The sequence below is a fragment of the Lutra lutra genome, chromosome 4 (assembly GCF_902655055.1).
Source record: "Lutra lutra chromosome 4, mLutLut1.2, whole genome shotgun sequence".
Classification (NCBI taxonomy): domain Eukaryota; kingdom Metazoa; phylum Chordata; class Mammalia; order Carnivora; family Mustelidae; genus Lutra; species Lutra lutra.
The window spans coordinates 154,640,094-154,657,477 of record NC_062281.1 but is presented as its reverse complement, the minus strand read 5'-3'; the positions used below and the strand labels follow the sequence as shown (position 1 = coordinate 154,657,477).

The following is a 17,384-nucleotide window of genomic DNA, read 5'->3' as shown; positions in this document are numbered from 1 at the left end:
TGGCATTTCCCCTGGGCCAGGGAGGATGGGTAGGATGTAAATATAGAGGCTGGGAGAGGGAGGGGGGTGCGAGGCAGCAGTGGTTGAGTTCCTGGCAAAAGCCTCTATCATACCCCAAACCACCCACATCTCAGCCCAGCCTTGCAGCTTAGTTATCGGCAGCCAGTCTGTCTACCCTATTAATCACGGGCTCCCGGAGGAAGAAGGGTGTAGGATTCACCTCATCATCCCTTCCAGAGCCTGGCTCCAGGCCTGGCACACAGTAGGTGTCCATCCAATTGAAACAAGCATAGCCCCACTGGCCCAGGACCCGCTGGCCTGCTCCCTGGGAAGGAGATAATCCTGTGTTTGAAGCTCAGTGATGTGGAACTGCCCCGGTGACCACTTCCATCTGTTCCTGCTGAGGCTGCTGGGGATGTCTTCCCACCCTGTGACATTCGTGCTGGAGTCTGAGATTTCAGCATCAGACGTCCTTCACACTTCAGGAGTCTGCCCCTCCCCCCTCAGCCCCACCAGTACCCCCCACACCTGAGCCCTCACCCCCTGCCCTGGCTCAGAGGTCGGTGGAGACGGATGGAATGGATGAGTAGATGTCAGATATGGTAATAATACTCCTGAGCTTGGCTGTCCATAGCTGGATTTGAATCTCGGTTCTACCACTCAGCCTTGGGTGCTGCTTTTCCTTGCTTGTCTGAGCCTCAGTTTCCTCACCCATAAAATGGGGATGACAATGGCTGCTCGTGCGGTGGTTGTGAGGATGAAAGCAGGAAACGTCTTTCTAGAGCGCCTGGCCATTACTAGTGTCCTGATCATTACTCTTTGCTGTCCACCCACCAAGCCCCGAGAGAAAGGCCCCTCCCCAAAGTGGCTGCTGCTCCCCGAGGCTGCCCAGCCACCTTGCAGGCCCTGGGACCTAACCCGACTCACAGGTGGCACAGCCGGCCTCATCCGCTCCGCTTTCGCAGTCCTTCTCCCCGTCGCAGCGCCACGAGGCGGGCACACACTTGTGGCTGGCGGGTCCACAGCTCAGCTTCTCTGAAGGACACACCTGCTTGGCTGTGGAGACAGACACACGCACATGGCTTAGCCAAGGGGGGACACGGGGCATTGCGCCAAACAGTCCTCCTGCCTGCCTCAAGCCGCCTGGCCCGAGGCCCTGGGAATCCGTCAGGCCTCCCTGCCCGGGGTCCCAGTTTCTTCATCTGAGAAGCAGCTACTATCTAGCCCTAAGGCCCTTGGAATCCTACATCGGATCCCACCACTCCCTGTCTAACGCCCTTGTACGGGCCCCTGGCCCCTGGCAGGCAAGTCCCTCTTCGATCCAGCCACTCCTGCCTGCCTTACGGGCCCCACCTCCCACCCTCCAAACATCCCCTTTGAGCTCCAGCAACATGAAACTGCCATGCCCCGCATGCTTCTCTGCCATTTTCCCGCCACGTGCCTCAGGGTGGAACATGCCCCGGTTGGGCCTCGGTTCGGCTTCCACATCAGTGCCTCAGTGATCTGAACCTGTGGATTTGGAGGCCTTACCAAGGCCCCAAGAGCAGCCTCGGTATGCCCCACCCTCCTCCCCCTCCCCCAGCAACAGTGCCGGCTGTCGGCTGTCGGCTGTCGAGAGCAGTGCTGTGCCTGCGGCAGGGCCCAGCGGGACCACACAGCTATAATTACTCCAGCAGCAATCAGAGGCTGACTCAATCAGGGGCCTGGAGCCCCAGGGCTGATTCTCAATTTGGAAGAAAGAATAAGAACCCTGATCAGGGCTGGGGATGGCTCTCATCCTGAGAGTCCCAGGATGACCCACGTGACAGACCCAGCTGTGGAAGGCACGGTGTAGACCTCTGCAGCTGGCTCCCTGAATCCATACAACAGCCCCTGGCAGGATGAGGATAATGTCGAGGCCTCCATCTTGGAGGTCGAGAGGGCAGGGGCTCTGGAACCTGGCTTCCTGGGCATCAATCAGGTCACTCACTGGCTATGTGACCTCAGTCAACAGCCCTCACCTCGGTGCCAACAGAGTGGTAATGATACTATTCCCTAGCACGTGGGATTGTTAGGAGTCCCGAGTGAATGTCTGTAAGGCACTTAGAACACCCAGCCCAGTGCTCACTAAGGGTTAGCCACTATAATTCCCCAAATGAACAGACGAAGACTTGTTTGTCCATTCAGTGAGTTTCTGCCGAGTGCGGCTGTATACAAGCACGGGGTCCAGCCACACAGCTGCTAAGACTGAGTGAGGGTTCTAAGTCAGCTGTGCCTGACGCCTCACACTTGGCATAGTCTGTTGCACCTGCTGGTGGGGGGGGGTCACTCATGTCTCTCCCTCAACTCGGACCAGTTTCCCCTTTTCTGACTTTCACAGCTGGGATGACAGGGCACCAGAGATGGAGAAAAGGCTAAGTCGGGGGAAGGGGCGGGCATTGGAGGCAGGGCCTTCAGACACTACTATGCAAAGGGAGAGGTGTACCTGGGACCCCAGACTTCTCCCTAGGAATACATTATGTGAAATATGAGGCACCTCACCAAGAATACAGGATTCATGGGATTCATTTTCTAGAAATTCCCCTTCACAAATAACTAGTGCGTAGGGCCCTAGAGAGTGCAGACACACAAAGATCTTTTACAAAGGCTGCCTTGGGGCCATAGTGCAGGGTGGTAAAGGAGGTCTGGCAGCTGGGAGGTGGGGCCCTTCCAGAGCTCCTCCATCACCCACACACCGCAGGACCCCTGGAAGCACAGGAGGGAGCTGAAGCCGGCCAGTGTTGCCCAGACTCCTGACTGCAGGGTGGGCCGTGGGGGCTGCCGGAAGTGCAGGTTCCTGGGCCCGGCTAATAGCAGACGGAATCCAGGCTCTGAGGGCAGAGCCCAGGAATCTGCATTTCAGTAACTCCCCTCTGCCCCAGGAGATTCCCATGCACCACCTCTGAGAATCACTGGGTTAACATTTTGCAAGTCTAAAAGATACAGAATATTTCGTCTCCTTTAAATTCATTCCCATATAAGCAACAGAGGCTTCCTGCATGCCTGTAAGCTCCTGAGAGAGCAATGAGACAGAAGGACAAGGTGACCATCTCCCCCTGAGCCAGGCCACAGGAAACAGAACTTTGCAGCAGAGTTGGAAGGAAGCCATGTTTGCTGAGCACCCACGCTGTGTCAGGTGACTTCATTTCCCATGTGGCCCACCGCCTCCCAGGTGAGCAGACCCTTCAGGCTATGTGTGCCAACTCCAGGGGTGCCCTTCAGGTAAGCACTCCATTTGACAGAGGAGGAAACAGGCTCAGAGAGACCAAGGAACTGGTCCAAAGATGCACAGCAGGTGAGAGGCAGAGTCCAGGTTCCTCTGATTGTGGTGCTCTTCCCATCAAGCCCGGCATGCTCCTGTGGGTAGAGGAGTAGCCTGAACCAGCCCCAAACTCTACACCCAAACACCCAGGTGACTGAAATGGCCCTTGACCGTCCTCCCCACCTCTCGGGGCCTGCTTCTGCAGACCCCAGTGCAGCAGGCAGCCGCTTGAACTTTTAATGAATATTTATATAGTTAATTGCATAACCTTTCAGCAAGGACAATGATTAAACAATCCGTCTGCTTCCTTTCTTTATAATTAATAAGACATTTGCTGTGTCCTTAAATAGACAGCTCTAATTACAGGCTCTGGAGGATTCCGCAATGCCTGACAGCAGCCCCTCCTACCCTCACAGAGCCAAGGCACTGTCCTGGAAGGCCAGGACACAGAGGTCACATCGAGAAGTCCCCACTAAAGTGATAGGAGACAGAGGCCCAAAGAGGGGAAGGGAGCGCCCAGGCTACTGGATGCCAAGTGTTCCAACCTCCTCTCTCTCCTAGAACCTGACCGTCTCTGTTGTCATACAGCTCTTCCCTGAAGCTAGGATAGGAACCTCACTCTGCCGTCTGTGGGGTCAGGCCTTCTCACTGCCTACCTCTGGAAAGCTGGCCTGGGTAACTGCTGATATGCTGTGTCTCCTTATGAGGGTGGGGAGAGCCATGACTACCTCCATTTTACAGATGAGGCCAGACAAGCCCAGAGAGGGTAAGGTGTTTGCTGAAAGTCCTGTGGAGAGAGGCCAAGCTGGACTTCCAGCCTAGATCTCTGATGTCTAAACGCACTGCTTAACTTACCACATGTAACCACTGCCTATGAGAAAAGCAGGCCCTGTTGGTGCTCCCAGGAACTCTGGGCTGGAGAGGGGTCACCAGAGGAAGGAGGCTCACTGGGCCTCTACTCAAGTAGGGTCTGCAACACGGCCGCCTAATGTCCACATTCAGGACAACTGAAGCCGAAGTCCCCTCAGGCAGCGTGATGCAGGAGAAAGAGCATTAGTGAGTTCTGGAGTTGGGCACACCCGGGCCTGCGCCCATCTACTAGCACGCAGGTTCCTCGGCCAGTCACTTAATCTCTCTGCACCAGGGCTCCCTCTGAGGATGGGGCTACAGGACCTCCAGAACCTCCTCTAGGAGGTTTAAATGAGGAGACATGGAAAGCTCAACACGCGGGGCCTATAACAAACTCAGAAACTAGTTGCCCCTGTTTCATCTCATGAAATGCAAATGCAAGGGGCTGGAAGAGACCTGGCCTTGGCCCCGGGGGTGCACGTGACCACAGTTCACAGCCCCCCCCCCCCCCGCCCCCGCAATGGAGCCTTTCTCTGAGAAAGACGCCCCAAGGAATGCCCTGGCCTGCTGTCAAGTGTCCCTGAGGTTCTGAGAGGCAGGCATGAAGAACCCCGCGGTCTCTCAGACTCCGGGAATCCTCCAGGGTTGGTCAGCAAGGGCCTGGAACAGCATGCCGGAGTGGCTGGAGACGTTACCCGTTCCCGGAGAATCCTGCCCCAGAAATCCAGTCCACCGGCGTTCTCTAATTTATGAGTTCACAAATTAATAAAAAGAGAAATGTCTGTGGAGTAAAAGAATTGAAGTGTCTGCCGGCTGCTTAGGGAGTGGGCTCGTCTGCAGGGACGGGACATGCGAGGCTGAAGGGCAGACGACCTCCAGATGGGGACGGCCAGCTCCAGGAGGACCAGGGACCCAGGCGGTGGGGCTCCCAGTGTCCAGCTGCTGTCCAGGAAGCATGGCATGGGGCCACCTCATCATGCGGGTAGTGAGGGAGTGTGCAGTCACACACACGCTCCTTCCTTCGGGCTCGGGCAAAGTACTCCTAGCTGGTAAGCCTCTAACTTGCCTCTGGGCCTCAGAAAACCTCTGGGCCTCCACTTGGTTCATCAGTGAGGTCCCCTTTCCAGTGGAAAGGCTCGGAGGTGATGAATAAATTCCCATTGCCAATAAACAGGGCCCAAAGTTGCCACTCACTCACCTTGAACCAACCTCCCCTCCCCTATGCCGTACCCCTCCCATCGGATGCCTGAAGGTGGGTCAGAAGCCGTCCCCAATCAAGGGAGCTATAATTAGACCTGAAATGCCACTTTCATTAGGCAAATGTCCCAGGCTTTCCTACTGTGACTCCTGGCTGTATCTGACAGACACGAATCCCAGAACCAGAAGGAAACTGAGCCTGGAGAAACCCCAGCTAGCTAGGGGCAGACGACACAGTGGGGGAGCACAAAAATGGGAACATCCTCCCAGACCCCTTGCCCTCTCCATGCAGACCCCCTCCCTTATTCTAAAATTTTAAATTGCTGTATGTGGAAGAGAGGGCCTGGGATCAAAATACAGCAATGAGAGTAACACTGCCAGTTACTTGTGCCCTGACAGTTTGCCACATTTTTTCCATTTCATCCCTGTAACCCCCGCAAGGCAGGTGCCATCACTCCGTTTTACAGATGAGCAAACAGAGGCTCAGGGAGACTGGGCAAACTGCCTGAGGTCTCATGGGACCTGGACCCAAATAGATCACATACCCACCAATCCCACTACACTTTACTGCTTCCTGTAATCTTCGAGCTGGCAGAGGACCTAGGAACCTGGTCGGCTATACAGGTGAACCTGGTAGACTATGGGGGTTGCTATGGCAACCCTATTAAATGGGCAGTGGGTTGGCTACCAGCTTCCCATTTGGTGGGGAAGCAGTGAGCTGGCCTGTTGCCAGGTCCTGCTGCCCCAAATTTTGCCAGACCCTTGAGGTCCCATTCTGACCCACTTACTCTAGGCAGTCCCCTGCCCCCCACAGGCCTTGCCCACCTCTGACCAGTGTAACTTTGCACAAAAAGTGGGATCCTGGGCCTTATGCCCTAGCTGGAAGAAAGAAGGTCCTAAGTGTCCAGGAACTCTGAGATGTTAGAAACTGGTGTCCAGAGACAGACGGGAAAGTGTGCAGGATCTCACAGCAAACTCACTGGGAGAGCCCAGGGGAGGGCTGGGTTTTTTGACTCCCAGGGTGCCATCTTGACTCCTGTTCCCACGGGCATTCTGTCAAGCCTCAGAGAGAGCCTGATGAGCCTGCCTTTTATCACAGAAGGCCGATCAGCCACAAACAACCTGTGTGTCTTGTAAGCAAGGCCCTTGACTTCTCCAGTAACTCAACTGTCAAATAACAGTGCCTTACAGTGGGTACAAAGCAGTCCTGGGAGGTAGGAGGGATGAGGCTGGAGGGCCCTGCACAGCTAGAGGATGGGAAGGCAGCAACTGCTAGGAAAAACGAGAGGGAGAAAGACAGAGGGAAATATGTGGCATGGCATGGAGAAGAGGGATGGTAAGAGGGAGGCTGGGCAGGGGCACAGGCAGGGGGTGGCCGTCCAAGAGAGCAGGGTGGGCAGAGCCCTGGAGTTGGAGCCAGGAAGATGAAAAGGGACATCAACACAGAGAGACAGAGATACAGGGAGAAGGGGGAGCCCAGCTCTCAGGCAGTAGGACATACCCCAGTAATAACTGTGCTGAGGCTACCCTTGTTCCCCTGCTGCCCCCAGTGTCCAGGGGGAGGGCTAGAGTGGGGCTGGGACAGGCAGCGGGCTGACTGCAGGTCTCCCTGATCGGCTCCCTATGGCTACAGCTCCCTCCCCGAACACCCACTCCTGGCTATCCACAGCTCTGCCCCTCCTTAGCTGGGCAGCCTTGGGCAAGTGGCCAAACCCATCCTGGCCTCAGTTTCCTTCTCGCCAAACAGAGATCCAAGCTGGCCCTGAGGATGAGAATCCTAGTGGGCATGGCTGGGCTTTGTGCCTTCTGCAGCTCAGGACAAAGCTCTGGACTGCCCCTGGGACAGGTTGGCTGCCTGTGGCTAAGAAAAGGACAGGGCCTGTGGCCTGGCCAGGGGAGGCAGAGGCAGCTGTGCAAGGAGACAAGGGGGCCTCCTGTCTGGGGCCGGGGTCGCTCCTGCTCTCCCTTTCTCTCCCCCTTTCTCTCTTTCATGGGGAGACTGGTGGCTCTGTTGCTAGGAGACGAAGAAACCCAGTTATCACCAGCCACAGCCCTAGATGGGCTATGGGCCTCCATTGTCCCCGCCTCTGCCTCTGGGCTGAGTGTGACCCCTAACGAGGAGGAGGAGGAGGGGGAGGCGGAGGGGGAGGAGGAGGATGGTGATTGTGACTTATGGGTCCTCAGCAGCCCTCTCAGTCTCACTCAGCTGAGGCTCTGCCTCGGGACCTGCTGGGGCCTTCTCCGCCCCTTTCTCATCTCCTTTTTAATTTAACAAATGTCACGGAATGACCCTCTGGGTGTAAGTTTGCTTTGAGGATTAGGGCCTAGAAAAGAAATCAAGGAGAGACAAAGCCCAGAGTGTAGGAGGCGGGCCTGGGGCTCTGGCTCGGGCCCTGGGCCTCATCCCTGGCTGCCTCTGCTACCATCCAGCCTGCCATGGATGCCGGGGCTCCTGGGCTCAGCTGGCTCAGGGCAGGGGAAAGAGCTGGGCCTCAAAGTCCTGGCTGGGTGGTCTCAGGCAAGTCACTCCATCTCTCTGAGCCTCAGTGTCCTCCTTTGCAAAATTCAGAAAGTGATAGGACCTGCCTCATGAGGCTGCCATAGGAAGATGAATTAGTGCGTTCGAAGAGCCTAGCACTCTGTCTGGCCCAGAGTAAGCACTTAACAGGCACCCACTGTTAGCAGTACTGCTAGAATTCTGATCAGGGTCCTCCAGAAAAATAGATGGGGAGGCTGCAGGGAGACCCAGAGGATACGCTCTGGCTGCTTCTGGGCAGAAGGGCTGTTTCTAGCTCCTGGTGCTCCAGGAGTAGGGCCCGAGCTGCAAGAGGCCTGTGAGGAAGTCAGCAGAAACCAGGACTGGATATGCCTGGCCGTGCCCTGAGAGCTCCTGACAGTGTGGCACAAGGTGGGTCTGAAGCTGTGTCTGACAGATCGCAACCCCCCGGGCTTCCCAACCTCCCAAGAAGGATCTGATGAAGAAGCTGAACCCCCCCATCCCGGCCCGGCCCTAGCTTCAGACTCACTGCATGTGGTCTCGGACTCATCAGAGCCGTCAGGACACTCCTCCTCCCCGTCACACTTCCACCGCTCTGGGATGCAGTGGCCGTTGCCACAGGTGAAGTCGCTGTCCGCACAAGTCTTCTTGGCTGTGGGGCAAGGAGAAGAGCATGAGGGGGCCTGGCGGGCCAAGGAGGCTTTTCTAGGCTAAGGTCAGGTGGCACTGGGGTGACCAGGATGCGCACTGTTGGAAAGCAGGACTGTGGGACCACCCACTACCCCCACCGGCCCACAAAGGAAGAGGACAGGAGAGATGTGCTTATTCCTTCTTCTGCTGAGCACTTTTGGAGACAGGTGACTCCTGACCCTGCCTCCAAGTTCAGGAGCTCAGGCCCAACAAGGGTACCAGGATCCATGCTCCAAGGGAATGCCTGTTCTCCTGTCTTACTCCTTTCCCCCCAAAGTCCAGTTCCACGGCCACCGCTCCCGGGAAGCCTTCCCTGATCACCTACGGCAGTTACTTTAGCCCCTTTGGCCAGTTCTCAGTCCCTTTACTGGCCTGTCCTGCTCCCCAACACCAGGCCTTTCTGGAAGCACCAGGGAGCTGTTGCTAACGAATCCTAAAAGCCAACAATTACTCTGAGACAAGATTAATGAGGTAAATTCTGTTTGGAGTGATGAAAAGAGCGTCTGCTGGGTGAGACACCCAATCAGTCTCTGGAGAGAAAGTGCTCTCGAGGCACTTACAGCCTGGAAGGGAGGCTCCTCGGGGGGCTCTGAATCCCAGCTCTGCCTCTCTCGGTCTGTGTGACCTTGCGGGTGCTACTTAACCACCAAGCCTCTGTTTTCTTATCTATATGATGGGAAGAAGAAAACAAGGGCTCTGAGGGAGAGTAACAAGTTACAATGTACGAAGAACATGGACAGAGGACCTGGCACTGAAGCCGAAGACACAGTCAGCAACAGCTACTGCTGTTTGGATGCTTTGAGCCTTAGCCAGAAGCAAACACCTTAGCACAGGTGTCCTGTGCCCTCACAGGGGACATATGTAGCAGACTGAGATCTCACAGCTAGTAACAAAACTGGGGGTGATAAGGCAGAGGCGACGTGGTTTGCTTTTCTCCCAGTCCCACCACGGGCCTGAGGCTTCTCTGGGGTAGGAACACTGTCAGATTCAGCACAGGCTCAACTCAAGGTGGATGTCCGTGGGGACACTGGACCGAAAGGGGGCGTGGCTGGCCAGCCTCTGCTCCCACACCTCTAGGGCTGGGCTCAGCTTCTCCCAGGGAAGCCTTGGATTATGTAACTCCTCCCACGGGCCCTCTGGCTGCCTCCGGGGCCATGTAACTACTCCCTCTGGCTTGAACAGCCTGGTTGGGATATGGGGACAGACACTGGGTCTCCTGAATCCAATCTATTTTTGCCTTTCAGTGGAATCCTTGCAGGACATCTGCATTCTTTTTTTTTTTTTTTTTTTAAAGATTTTATTTATTTGTCAGAGAGAGAGGAGAGCGAGCGAGCACAGGCAGACAGAATGGCAGGCAGAGGCAGAGGGAGAAGCAGGCTCCCCGCCAAGCAAGGAGCCCGATGTGGGACTCGATCCCAGGACGCTGGGATCATGACCTGAGCCGAAGGCAGCCGCCCAACCAACTGAGCCACCCAGGCGTCCTGGACATCTGCATTCTAAGATGAGTTCTCTTCACGTTTTCTTTAGAAGAATACACCTCTATCTATGCAGGGCTAGAAGAAATGAGAGGAATCCATCTAACTACACAGTTGGTGGTGGGGGTGGGGGTGGTTCTGAGGCCCAGAGAGGGAAAGGGGTTAGCCCAGGGAAACACAGCTAGGCGGAGATCAGAACCACTTCTCCTGCCTCCCAACCCAGGCCCCCCAGCAGCCCTCCCTGAGCTCGGCATGAGCAGCTGGTGTGGGTAACAGGTACCAATAGCACCTTTTGGTAAATCACCGCCTATAATTCTCTGGAAGTAAGCATAGTTACAAACCACAGCATCTGGAGCATCTTCTGACACAAGGACCAGAGCATTCCTTCCACAAGAAGCCCAGCGTCCACGGAAAAGAGGAAGTGTATATCCCAATGTCTTCTTTACCCTGTTCTAACTTCCTCCAAGCACATTCTGTGTGCCAGTCTCCATGCTAGGCATTTTACCAGAAAACCCCACGACAAAGGGCCATGCATGTCCCAACTTGACAAACGAGTAAATTCCAGCCCAGAAGTGTTAAGTACATGCCCAAGGTCACACGTGGGTGGGAGCAGGTCAACGAGTTGACTTCACAGTCAGATCCCCTGCCACCCCACCAAAGCTCCCCAAATAATACACTCCACAACCTCAGACACAGAAGAGAAAAATTCAACGAGCCTGCATCTGTGCCGGGCTACGCACGGAGCACACGGAAGAGATCAGCCCAACCTGCCCCCCAGGGACTCGCGGCGAGTGAAGAACAGAAAGAACCACAAAGAGCCAGGCCAGCTTGACGAGGAAGGTGATCAGGGGGCTCTGTCACTAGTCTTGGCCAGCCAGACACTTTTGAAAGAGCCCTTCCTCCCTGGCATTCTGGGAGCCTGGGAGTGAGCTTGGCCTCCCGCAGAGTGTCAAGCCCTGCGCCTGCGCGCACCAGGCAAGGAGGCCAGGGCAGCCAAAAGCACCACTGCGGTCTTGAAGGGCAGCCTCGAGGCCATCCAGGCTCAGGAAGTGGCAGCCTCAGGGATGGATGTCTCATGGCAGTGTTCTGGAGGAAACGTCTGTTCATGGTCATGACCGGGTTTGGACATGTTCCACCCTGGCTCTGGCCAGGTGAAAACCCGATATTCCAGTGACTCCTCACATCCATCCTGGCAGTGCTGTGAAGCCCATCTTATTACGGAAGAGGAATCTGGGGGTGGTAGGCAGCAGAAGAAGGATTTTAATTCCATGTTTGGGTTCTTTCCACGGAGGCCCTCAGCCACTTCCATATTATCAGGCTAAGAGGACCCCAGAAAAGTAAATGCAGTGTGTGACCAGTGAAACACCTCGCAGGTCCCCGGGGCCACGGGACCAGGCAATGGGGCAGATCAGCCACATTGTTCAGAAGGACCACATCAAGTATTCCCCTGGAATGGGCCCAGACAGCGTGCTAGAATAAACACAGGCCTGTCACTTGTGTCTGCTAATGGACCACTCTGGGGAAACCGAGGCAGCACGCTCACTTTCAGGTTGGGCACCAGACTCAATCACCTTAATGGGCCATGTCTGAGAGTGTAACCCCATGGAAAGATCTGGAGGAGGTGAGACTGAATCCTGGCACAGTTGCCTCCTCTCTGGGTGACTTCGGGCAAGTTCCTTCTCTCTCTGGGCAAGTGGTGATGCTGGCTTTCCCGTGTAGTGCCGGTACAAGGACAAAAGGCAAAAGGGCTCTCACAAGGGATCCCAGTGGGCACCCCCGTGTTGGGTTGGTCAGTGTAATGAGCCCACCAAGGCAGAGAGCCAAGCAGTCTTTCAACCCCATCAGAGCCAGCCATGCCAGACCCCATTCCTGGCCTTGGCTCTAACTCCCAGGGCAATTCCCTAGCTGGGCTTGAGGCCGTGGCCCCCGTTTCCAGGGATTTATCTCCTTCCATGCCCATCTGCCCCTTGGACAATGCCCACCTCTGTGAGCCCCTGGACCCCATAGCCCAAGAGCTGGGCATAGTCATCCAGGGTCTGCGACATCATAATCTGCAATAGAGGGGCCATCATGGAGGATTTGGGATTCCAGAGGGTGGTGGGGAGGAGCCCACCCCCAGGGCAGAGTTGGGGAGAATGGGAAGTCCAGGACAAAGGAGGTAGGTGTTGCCACTTATAACAAGAACACAGGCAGAGGAAAGCCTCCAATCGTGGGCAGTCAAACTCTGCTCTGCTATATATGGGCTGTATGACCTTTTGCAAGTTACACAACTTCTCTGAGCCTCACTTTCTTTACCTACTTCAGAGGTCATATCACTGCTTCGCCAAACACACAAGGTTGTGGGCAGCACATGGGCTAAGGATGGTGTAAGGGCTTTATAAACTGGAAAGCATAAAGGTGCAAGTTTGTGGTATGGGAAGTCAGCAGCCCTAGCCGCTGTGCGTGTGACCTTGGGCCCACCCGTCACATAGGGCCTAGCTCCTCATAGGGAGATGGAGGCATGGTGCCCATTGAATCTTAAGTCCCGCTCAACACTCAAGAGTCTATGATCTTGGGAGATTATTATGATTGCTCAGCACCTCCCAGCTTCTCCACCCCCCGAGGCCCCCTTCCTGAGACAATATGCGTCCTTCACGCTGCTGTTTCCCCATCCCACCCACGCTCAGCCAGCAGCCCTGGTGCAGACGGAAGGGTTCGAAACAAAGATCAGTCGGGCTGCCAGGTGGAGCTGCCTGGTGTGGAGTCCTCTTGGCAATCAGATCTCTGTCACGTCACAGCCCAGGAGCTTGACGGTCCCTGGGCAGCTCTCCCACTCTGTCAGCCAGAGGACCAGGGGCCAGAGAGAACAGCACATGTCTGCGGGAGGGCTGCCGCTGCGCTGCGCTCTGATATTCTGAGGCTCAGTCCCACTGTGCGGCCAGGAAGCCAGGGGAGGGTCACCTGACCCAACCCAGGAATCAAGGAAGGCTTCCTGAAGGAGGGGACCGTATTCAGGGAAAAGGTGTCAGCCAGACCGTGGGAGTGACAAGGGCACAAGTGACAAAGGCATTCCAGGAAGTGGGATAACAGGGCCTGGGGTTGTGGAGGCAGGATGGCAATTTGGGGCTGGTAAGGAGGCAAGTGGCAAGGGACCTAGGAGCTCCTCTAGGCTGGCAGCCACCTGACCTCGCCTGGCACCAAGCTGCCCCTCAGAGGCCCCCTTTCCCTGAGCTCAGCCAGCTTCTGCTGCTTAGCAGCCTACAAAACCCATGTCTTTAAGCTGCCTGGGCTTCCTTTAGGATTTGGCGAGACTGTGTGAGACGGATGATTGACCCTAGCAGAGAAGAGAGAGGCAAACGGTGGGACAGAGAGCAAGGAGGGATAGCCATCCACCCAGAGGTCTCAGAGAAGACTTGCTATTTTCCTCCTTTGTAGATTCATGATGCCTGCCGGCTTACAAAAGGTCCGAGAAGGCCTGCAGATATCAGATTCACTTTGTTTCTTCCCGCACTTCCCTAACCTATTTATGGCCAAGAAACTTCCTTTTTAGATGCCATGTCTATTAATTTCCCAAGAAACAAGTGGGCCAATGAACCACACCTGAGTAAATACACTGTCATGCAAGTCCCTCATCCTGCAGGTAAGGAGATGAGGCCCAGGGAGGGGAAAGACAGGTCTATGGTCCCACAGCCGAAGCTGCTACCCAGTCTTCCGTCTCTGGGCCAGCTCTACCAAGCCATGAAAAGTGGGAGGTATTCACAGGGTACTTGGCCCAGGGGGAAGCTAAAGGGAGACCCCAGTCCTCAGAGCAGGGACTAGTTCAGAGAAGAGCAGGGGAGACTGGTATCAGGCCACGTGGGACAGGGAGACAGGAGAGATATCAGGAATGCAGGCCCTTAGGTTTCTGCAGACAGGTCGGGAGCCCCAACCTTGAGGACCCGACCTTCTTTGAGAGCAGAGCAGAGACCCATAGGCAAGGTGGATTCTGGCTCAACGCAGTTGCTGAGGCTTCTGGGTAGGTCCCTTCCCCTCCCAGGGCCCGGAGGGACTAGTGTGCTCCCAATTCCTCTCCCAAGCCTGGACCAGCACTGGCTGGCTTGGCTCTGGCCCTGCAGCCCAGCCCTAAGGCAGCTGGGCCACTTGTACCAGGGTCGGGGAGATGAAAGGCCTCCCCCCCGCCCCGCCCAGCTACCCCACTGCAGAACTCGCCAGACCCTGGCATTGCCAAGACAACCAACGGCTGCCAGCAGAACGAAGATCCGGGGTGGGGGCAGGGGGCGTGCCGGCCCGCCCCTGGCCTACTAACCTGGCAGGCAGATTTAAATGACAGTCCAGGAAGCTACTATTAAACTGTCACCCCAGCCGATGGGACGACAGACCTGACAGACCCAGAGTGTTCTTGGGCTGCAGCAACAACACAGCAGGAGTGAGAGGGGGAGGAGACTGTGGCCCAGAGCAACCCGCAGCCCCCTCCTGGGAGCTCCCCCCCCCCCCCCCCCCCCCCCCCCGCTGCCTGCCTGGTTACCCGCTGGCCAGAGCCACCCTCTCAGGCTGTGGCGGGCCCTGGCATGGGAGCTGCTGGCAGTGCAGGGCCTGGAACACTTTATTCTTTATTATTAAGCAGAGGAACCCTTTTTCCAAGTAAAACCCCAACGTATAAAACAGGCAAACATGAAGCTGCACTGCTTATCAGAAACGGTAAGGGCAGAGCCCTCTGGCCTTTCCCCATTATCCCCTGAACAGTTCTGCAACAGGCCCTGGGGTGGGGGAGGGGGACCCTGGGCTCAAAGCCCATCCCCAGCAGCTTTGGGGCCCAGCAGCACTGGGTTCAAGCCCGGACCCCTCCCTGGATTTGTGAGGTTCCTCAGAATCCTCTGTGTAAAGATTCCGGTGGGTCTAGGCACCTGGTGAGTTAATCAGTCTTTATCTCGGGGTTGTAAGTTCGAGGCCTATGTTGTATGTAGAGATTACTTAAGAATAAAGTCTTAAAAAAATAAAAATAAAGACCCCATGGGTCCGATCAAACATACAGAACAGCTTCGGAGGATTTAAGATTCTAACTCTCTAAGAAGCCAAAGCACACACTGATCTGCTCACCCTCAGCCCCAGGGACAGGACTCTAGGACAGTCACTGCATGAGTCACACATGCCCATAAGTCTGGGGATGGCCTCGGATTCCATCCCTGCAAAGCGCTGTGTTTCTGAAGCCAAGTGTCCCCACATGCTGACAAGCAGACTCAAAGCTCTTGGTGATGCAGGAAAGGGGAATGGTTCCCACAGGGTCCCCACACCCACAAAGAATGGTGGGGGGGGCTTGGCTACCCGCTTTGCGCGGCCCAGCAGGCTCCTGGGGCCTCAGGCCACCACCATCCATCAGCAGGTGACATCTGAGTGTGCTTTCTCCCCCACCCTCTCATCCCACCTGGGGAGAAAGAGGAAATGAAGCAGCAGCAGGTGCCCGGGGTGGGGGCTGGGGGCGGAGGGGCGGACTCCCGAAGGGTCTGAGGGAGAAGACCGAAGAATGAAGCAGTGAGCCCCGGAGGACCACTCTCTGGCGACGGCATCTTTGCTTTTTTAAACTGGGCAGTTTCCCTCAAAATTTTCCAGGTTCTCTTCTCCTCTTCCAACCCACTCCACTAAGGAGCTACACATTTTTTAACCTGTCTAGATCGTAAAACCAAACCAAAACAAAAACAAACACAAGGTGTGGCAATGAGGTCTGGAGGGGAGACTGGATGGGAGGCCGCCACAGAGAGATCTTCCTGGAGGAGGTGGCATTTGGGCTGGGCCAGATTCCCCGGCTGGAGGCGGGGCAGCGGGGGGCGGGTGAGGGAGGTGTCAGGGTCAGCGCAGTATCCCACAGTCGGCTGTGGCAGAGGACACAGATGGTGCTCTGAGTCGCTCATGAGCTGCCCCTTGTTCGAAATGAAGAGACGGGGTCTCCGTATTACCCTCTGCTGGGGGTCCTTGGAGGGACATGCCATCCACTTGGTGAGGATAAAGAGGGAGCCCCAGACAGGGGGAGGGGTTTGAGCAAGACTTCCTGGCCAGACTTGAACCTAGCCCTGTTTCCCCTGGCCCAGGGCTCGTTCCTCAATGTCCTAAGCCTGGGCGTTCACCTGGCTGCACACCAGTGTTTCCCCATCATTCCCATCGTTTCCTTCATCCCAATGTCCCGCTCACAAAAGGTCTGATGCCAACTAGGTGCTCAGAGCAATCTATGGCCCCACTCCTCTGATGGGCCCTGTGACCTCCTCCCACCCTGTGCCTCAGTTTCCTCATGGGAACCAATCTTTAATGACACCCTCCAGCTGAAACTCTGGGTCTGTAGCTCAATGACAGAGGTGTTGCTGTCCCTCCAGCAGGGTCACCTGCAGCCTTCCACAGACCGGTCCCTCCTCTGGGCCCCAGAACACCATAGCTGCTTTCACACACTGCCGGTCTCCAGCTCCACTGTCACCAAGGGAGGTCCAAGCCCTTGCTGGGGTATGTGGGACTCCCTGTCGCCACAGGGAAGATGAGCGTCTCCGAGGGACAGACGACAAAGGGGTCTAACTGTCACAGTGATTTGTGGACACAAGAGGTATTGAGCCGGTGACAGCTGTAGGGGGTGAGGGAAGATGGGTGTGGGGGAGAGGTGAATGGGATCCACAGGGGTCCCGGGCTGGTGCCTGCAGAAGGACCAAACATCACAAGAAGGGGCTGCTTAGGTGATAAGCTCAGGCCGCTCCCACCCTGGATTTGGGCCACCCACTTGGCACTGAGATTTTAGGGCCAAGGAAAGAGCTAGAGGCAAACTCATGGCACCCTCAGAGTAGAAGCCTCCAGAGGGTAGGTGGCATGCTGGGAAACTCTCTGACCTCCGGGCAAGTCCAGCCTGGCTCCCACCTGCGCACTGCCCCTCCATGCAGGTACAGAGCCAAGAGTGGGGGCTCCACCACCTCGCAGCAGGGGGCTTTCGGGTCTAGCCCCAGCCAGGCCTCCTGAGCTGGGGGTCCATGGGTGTCCCTCCCTCGGGGAGACCTTGGAGCCCACCAAGGACTCCCACCTTTCAGGCCCTGTTCTCCTACCACCAGCCCCCTGATGGAAGAAGGGGCAGTTCTTCTGGGTCTTCCTCTGCTGCTGAAGAAAAGACTCCAGATCCGTCTCCAGCCAGGCTCTGCTGGAGTGACACCCAACAGACCGCTCTGGGCTCCGCTACCTTCACCCACACCGATTTCAAGTTGGGAACCCAGGACTCCCTGGGCAGAACTCTGCAGCCAGAGTCAAGAAACCCAAGCCAGAGGGGTCCAAGAACACAGAAGGGGCTGCTGCTGCCCAGGGAAGCAGCCTGGGCTTGCTGGTAGTCAGGCAGTGCATGACAGAATTTGGACACTGGCCTGTCTGCGGTGGGGGGCAGTCAGGGCAACCCCCCACC

The 17,384-nt window shown here is 56.3% G+C and overlaps 1 protein-coding gene and 1 long non-coding RNA gene across 20 annotated transcripts in view; one reads left to right on the top strand and one right to left on the bottom strand.

Annotated features, from left to right (window-relative positions):
- LRP8 (LDL receptor related protein 8) overlaps positions 1 to 17,384 on the bottom strand; it is a 78,808-nt gene that overhangs the window by 33,995 nt on the left and 27,429 nt on the right. For all 18 annotated transcript variants that reach the window (XR_007126568.1, XM_047725473.1, XM_047725465.1 and 15 more), the window contains exons 3-4: positions 8,353 to 8,475; positions 928 to 1,056 (exon numbers count right to left, since the gene is read on the bottom strand). Coding sequence is in view for 17 of the 18 variants with exons in the window: in XM_047725473.1 (XP_047581429.1) it covers positions 928 to 1,056; positions 8,353 to 8,475 (252 nt within the window). In the remaining variant the exon portion in view is untranslated. The remainder of the gene's footprint in view (positions 1 to 927; positions 1,057 to 8,352; positions 8,476 to 17,384) is intronic.
- Positions 12,069 to 14,344, top strand: LOC125097643 (uncharacterized). 2 transcript variants are annotated; one of them, XR_007126570.1, is made up of 4 exons: positions 12,069 to 12,146; positions 13,403 to 13,430; positions 13,518 to 13,607; positions 14,170 to 14,344. It is a non-coding gene; the product is annotated as an uncharacterized LOC125097643 (long non-coding RNA). The 2 variants fall into 2 exon arrangements; XR_007126569.1 differs by having other exon boundaries at positions 13,403 to 13,607.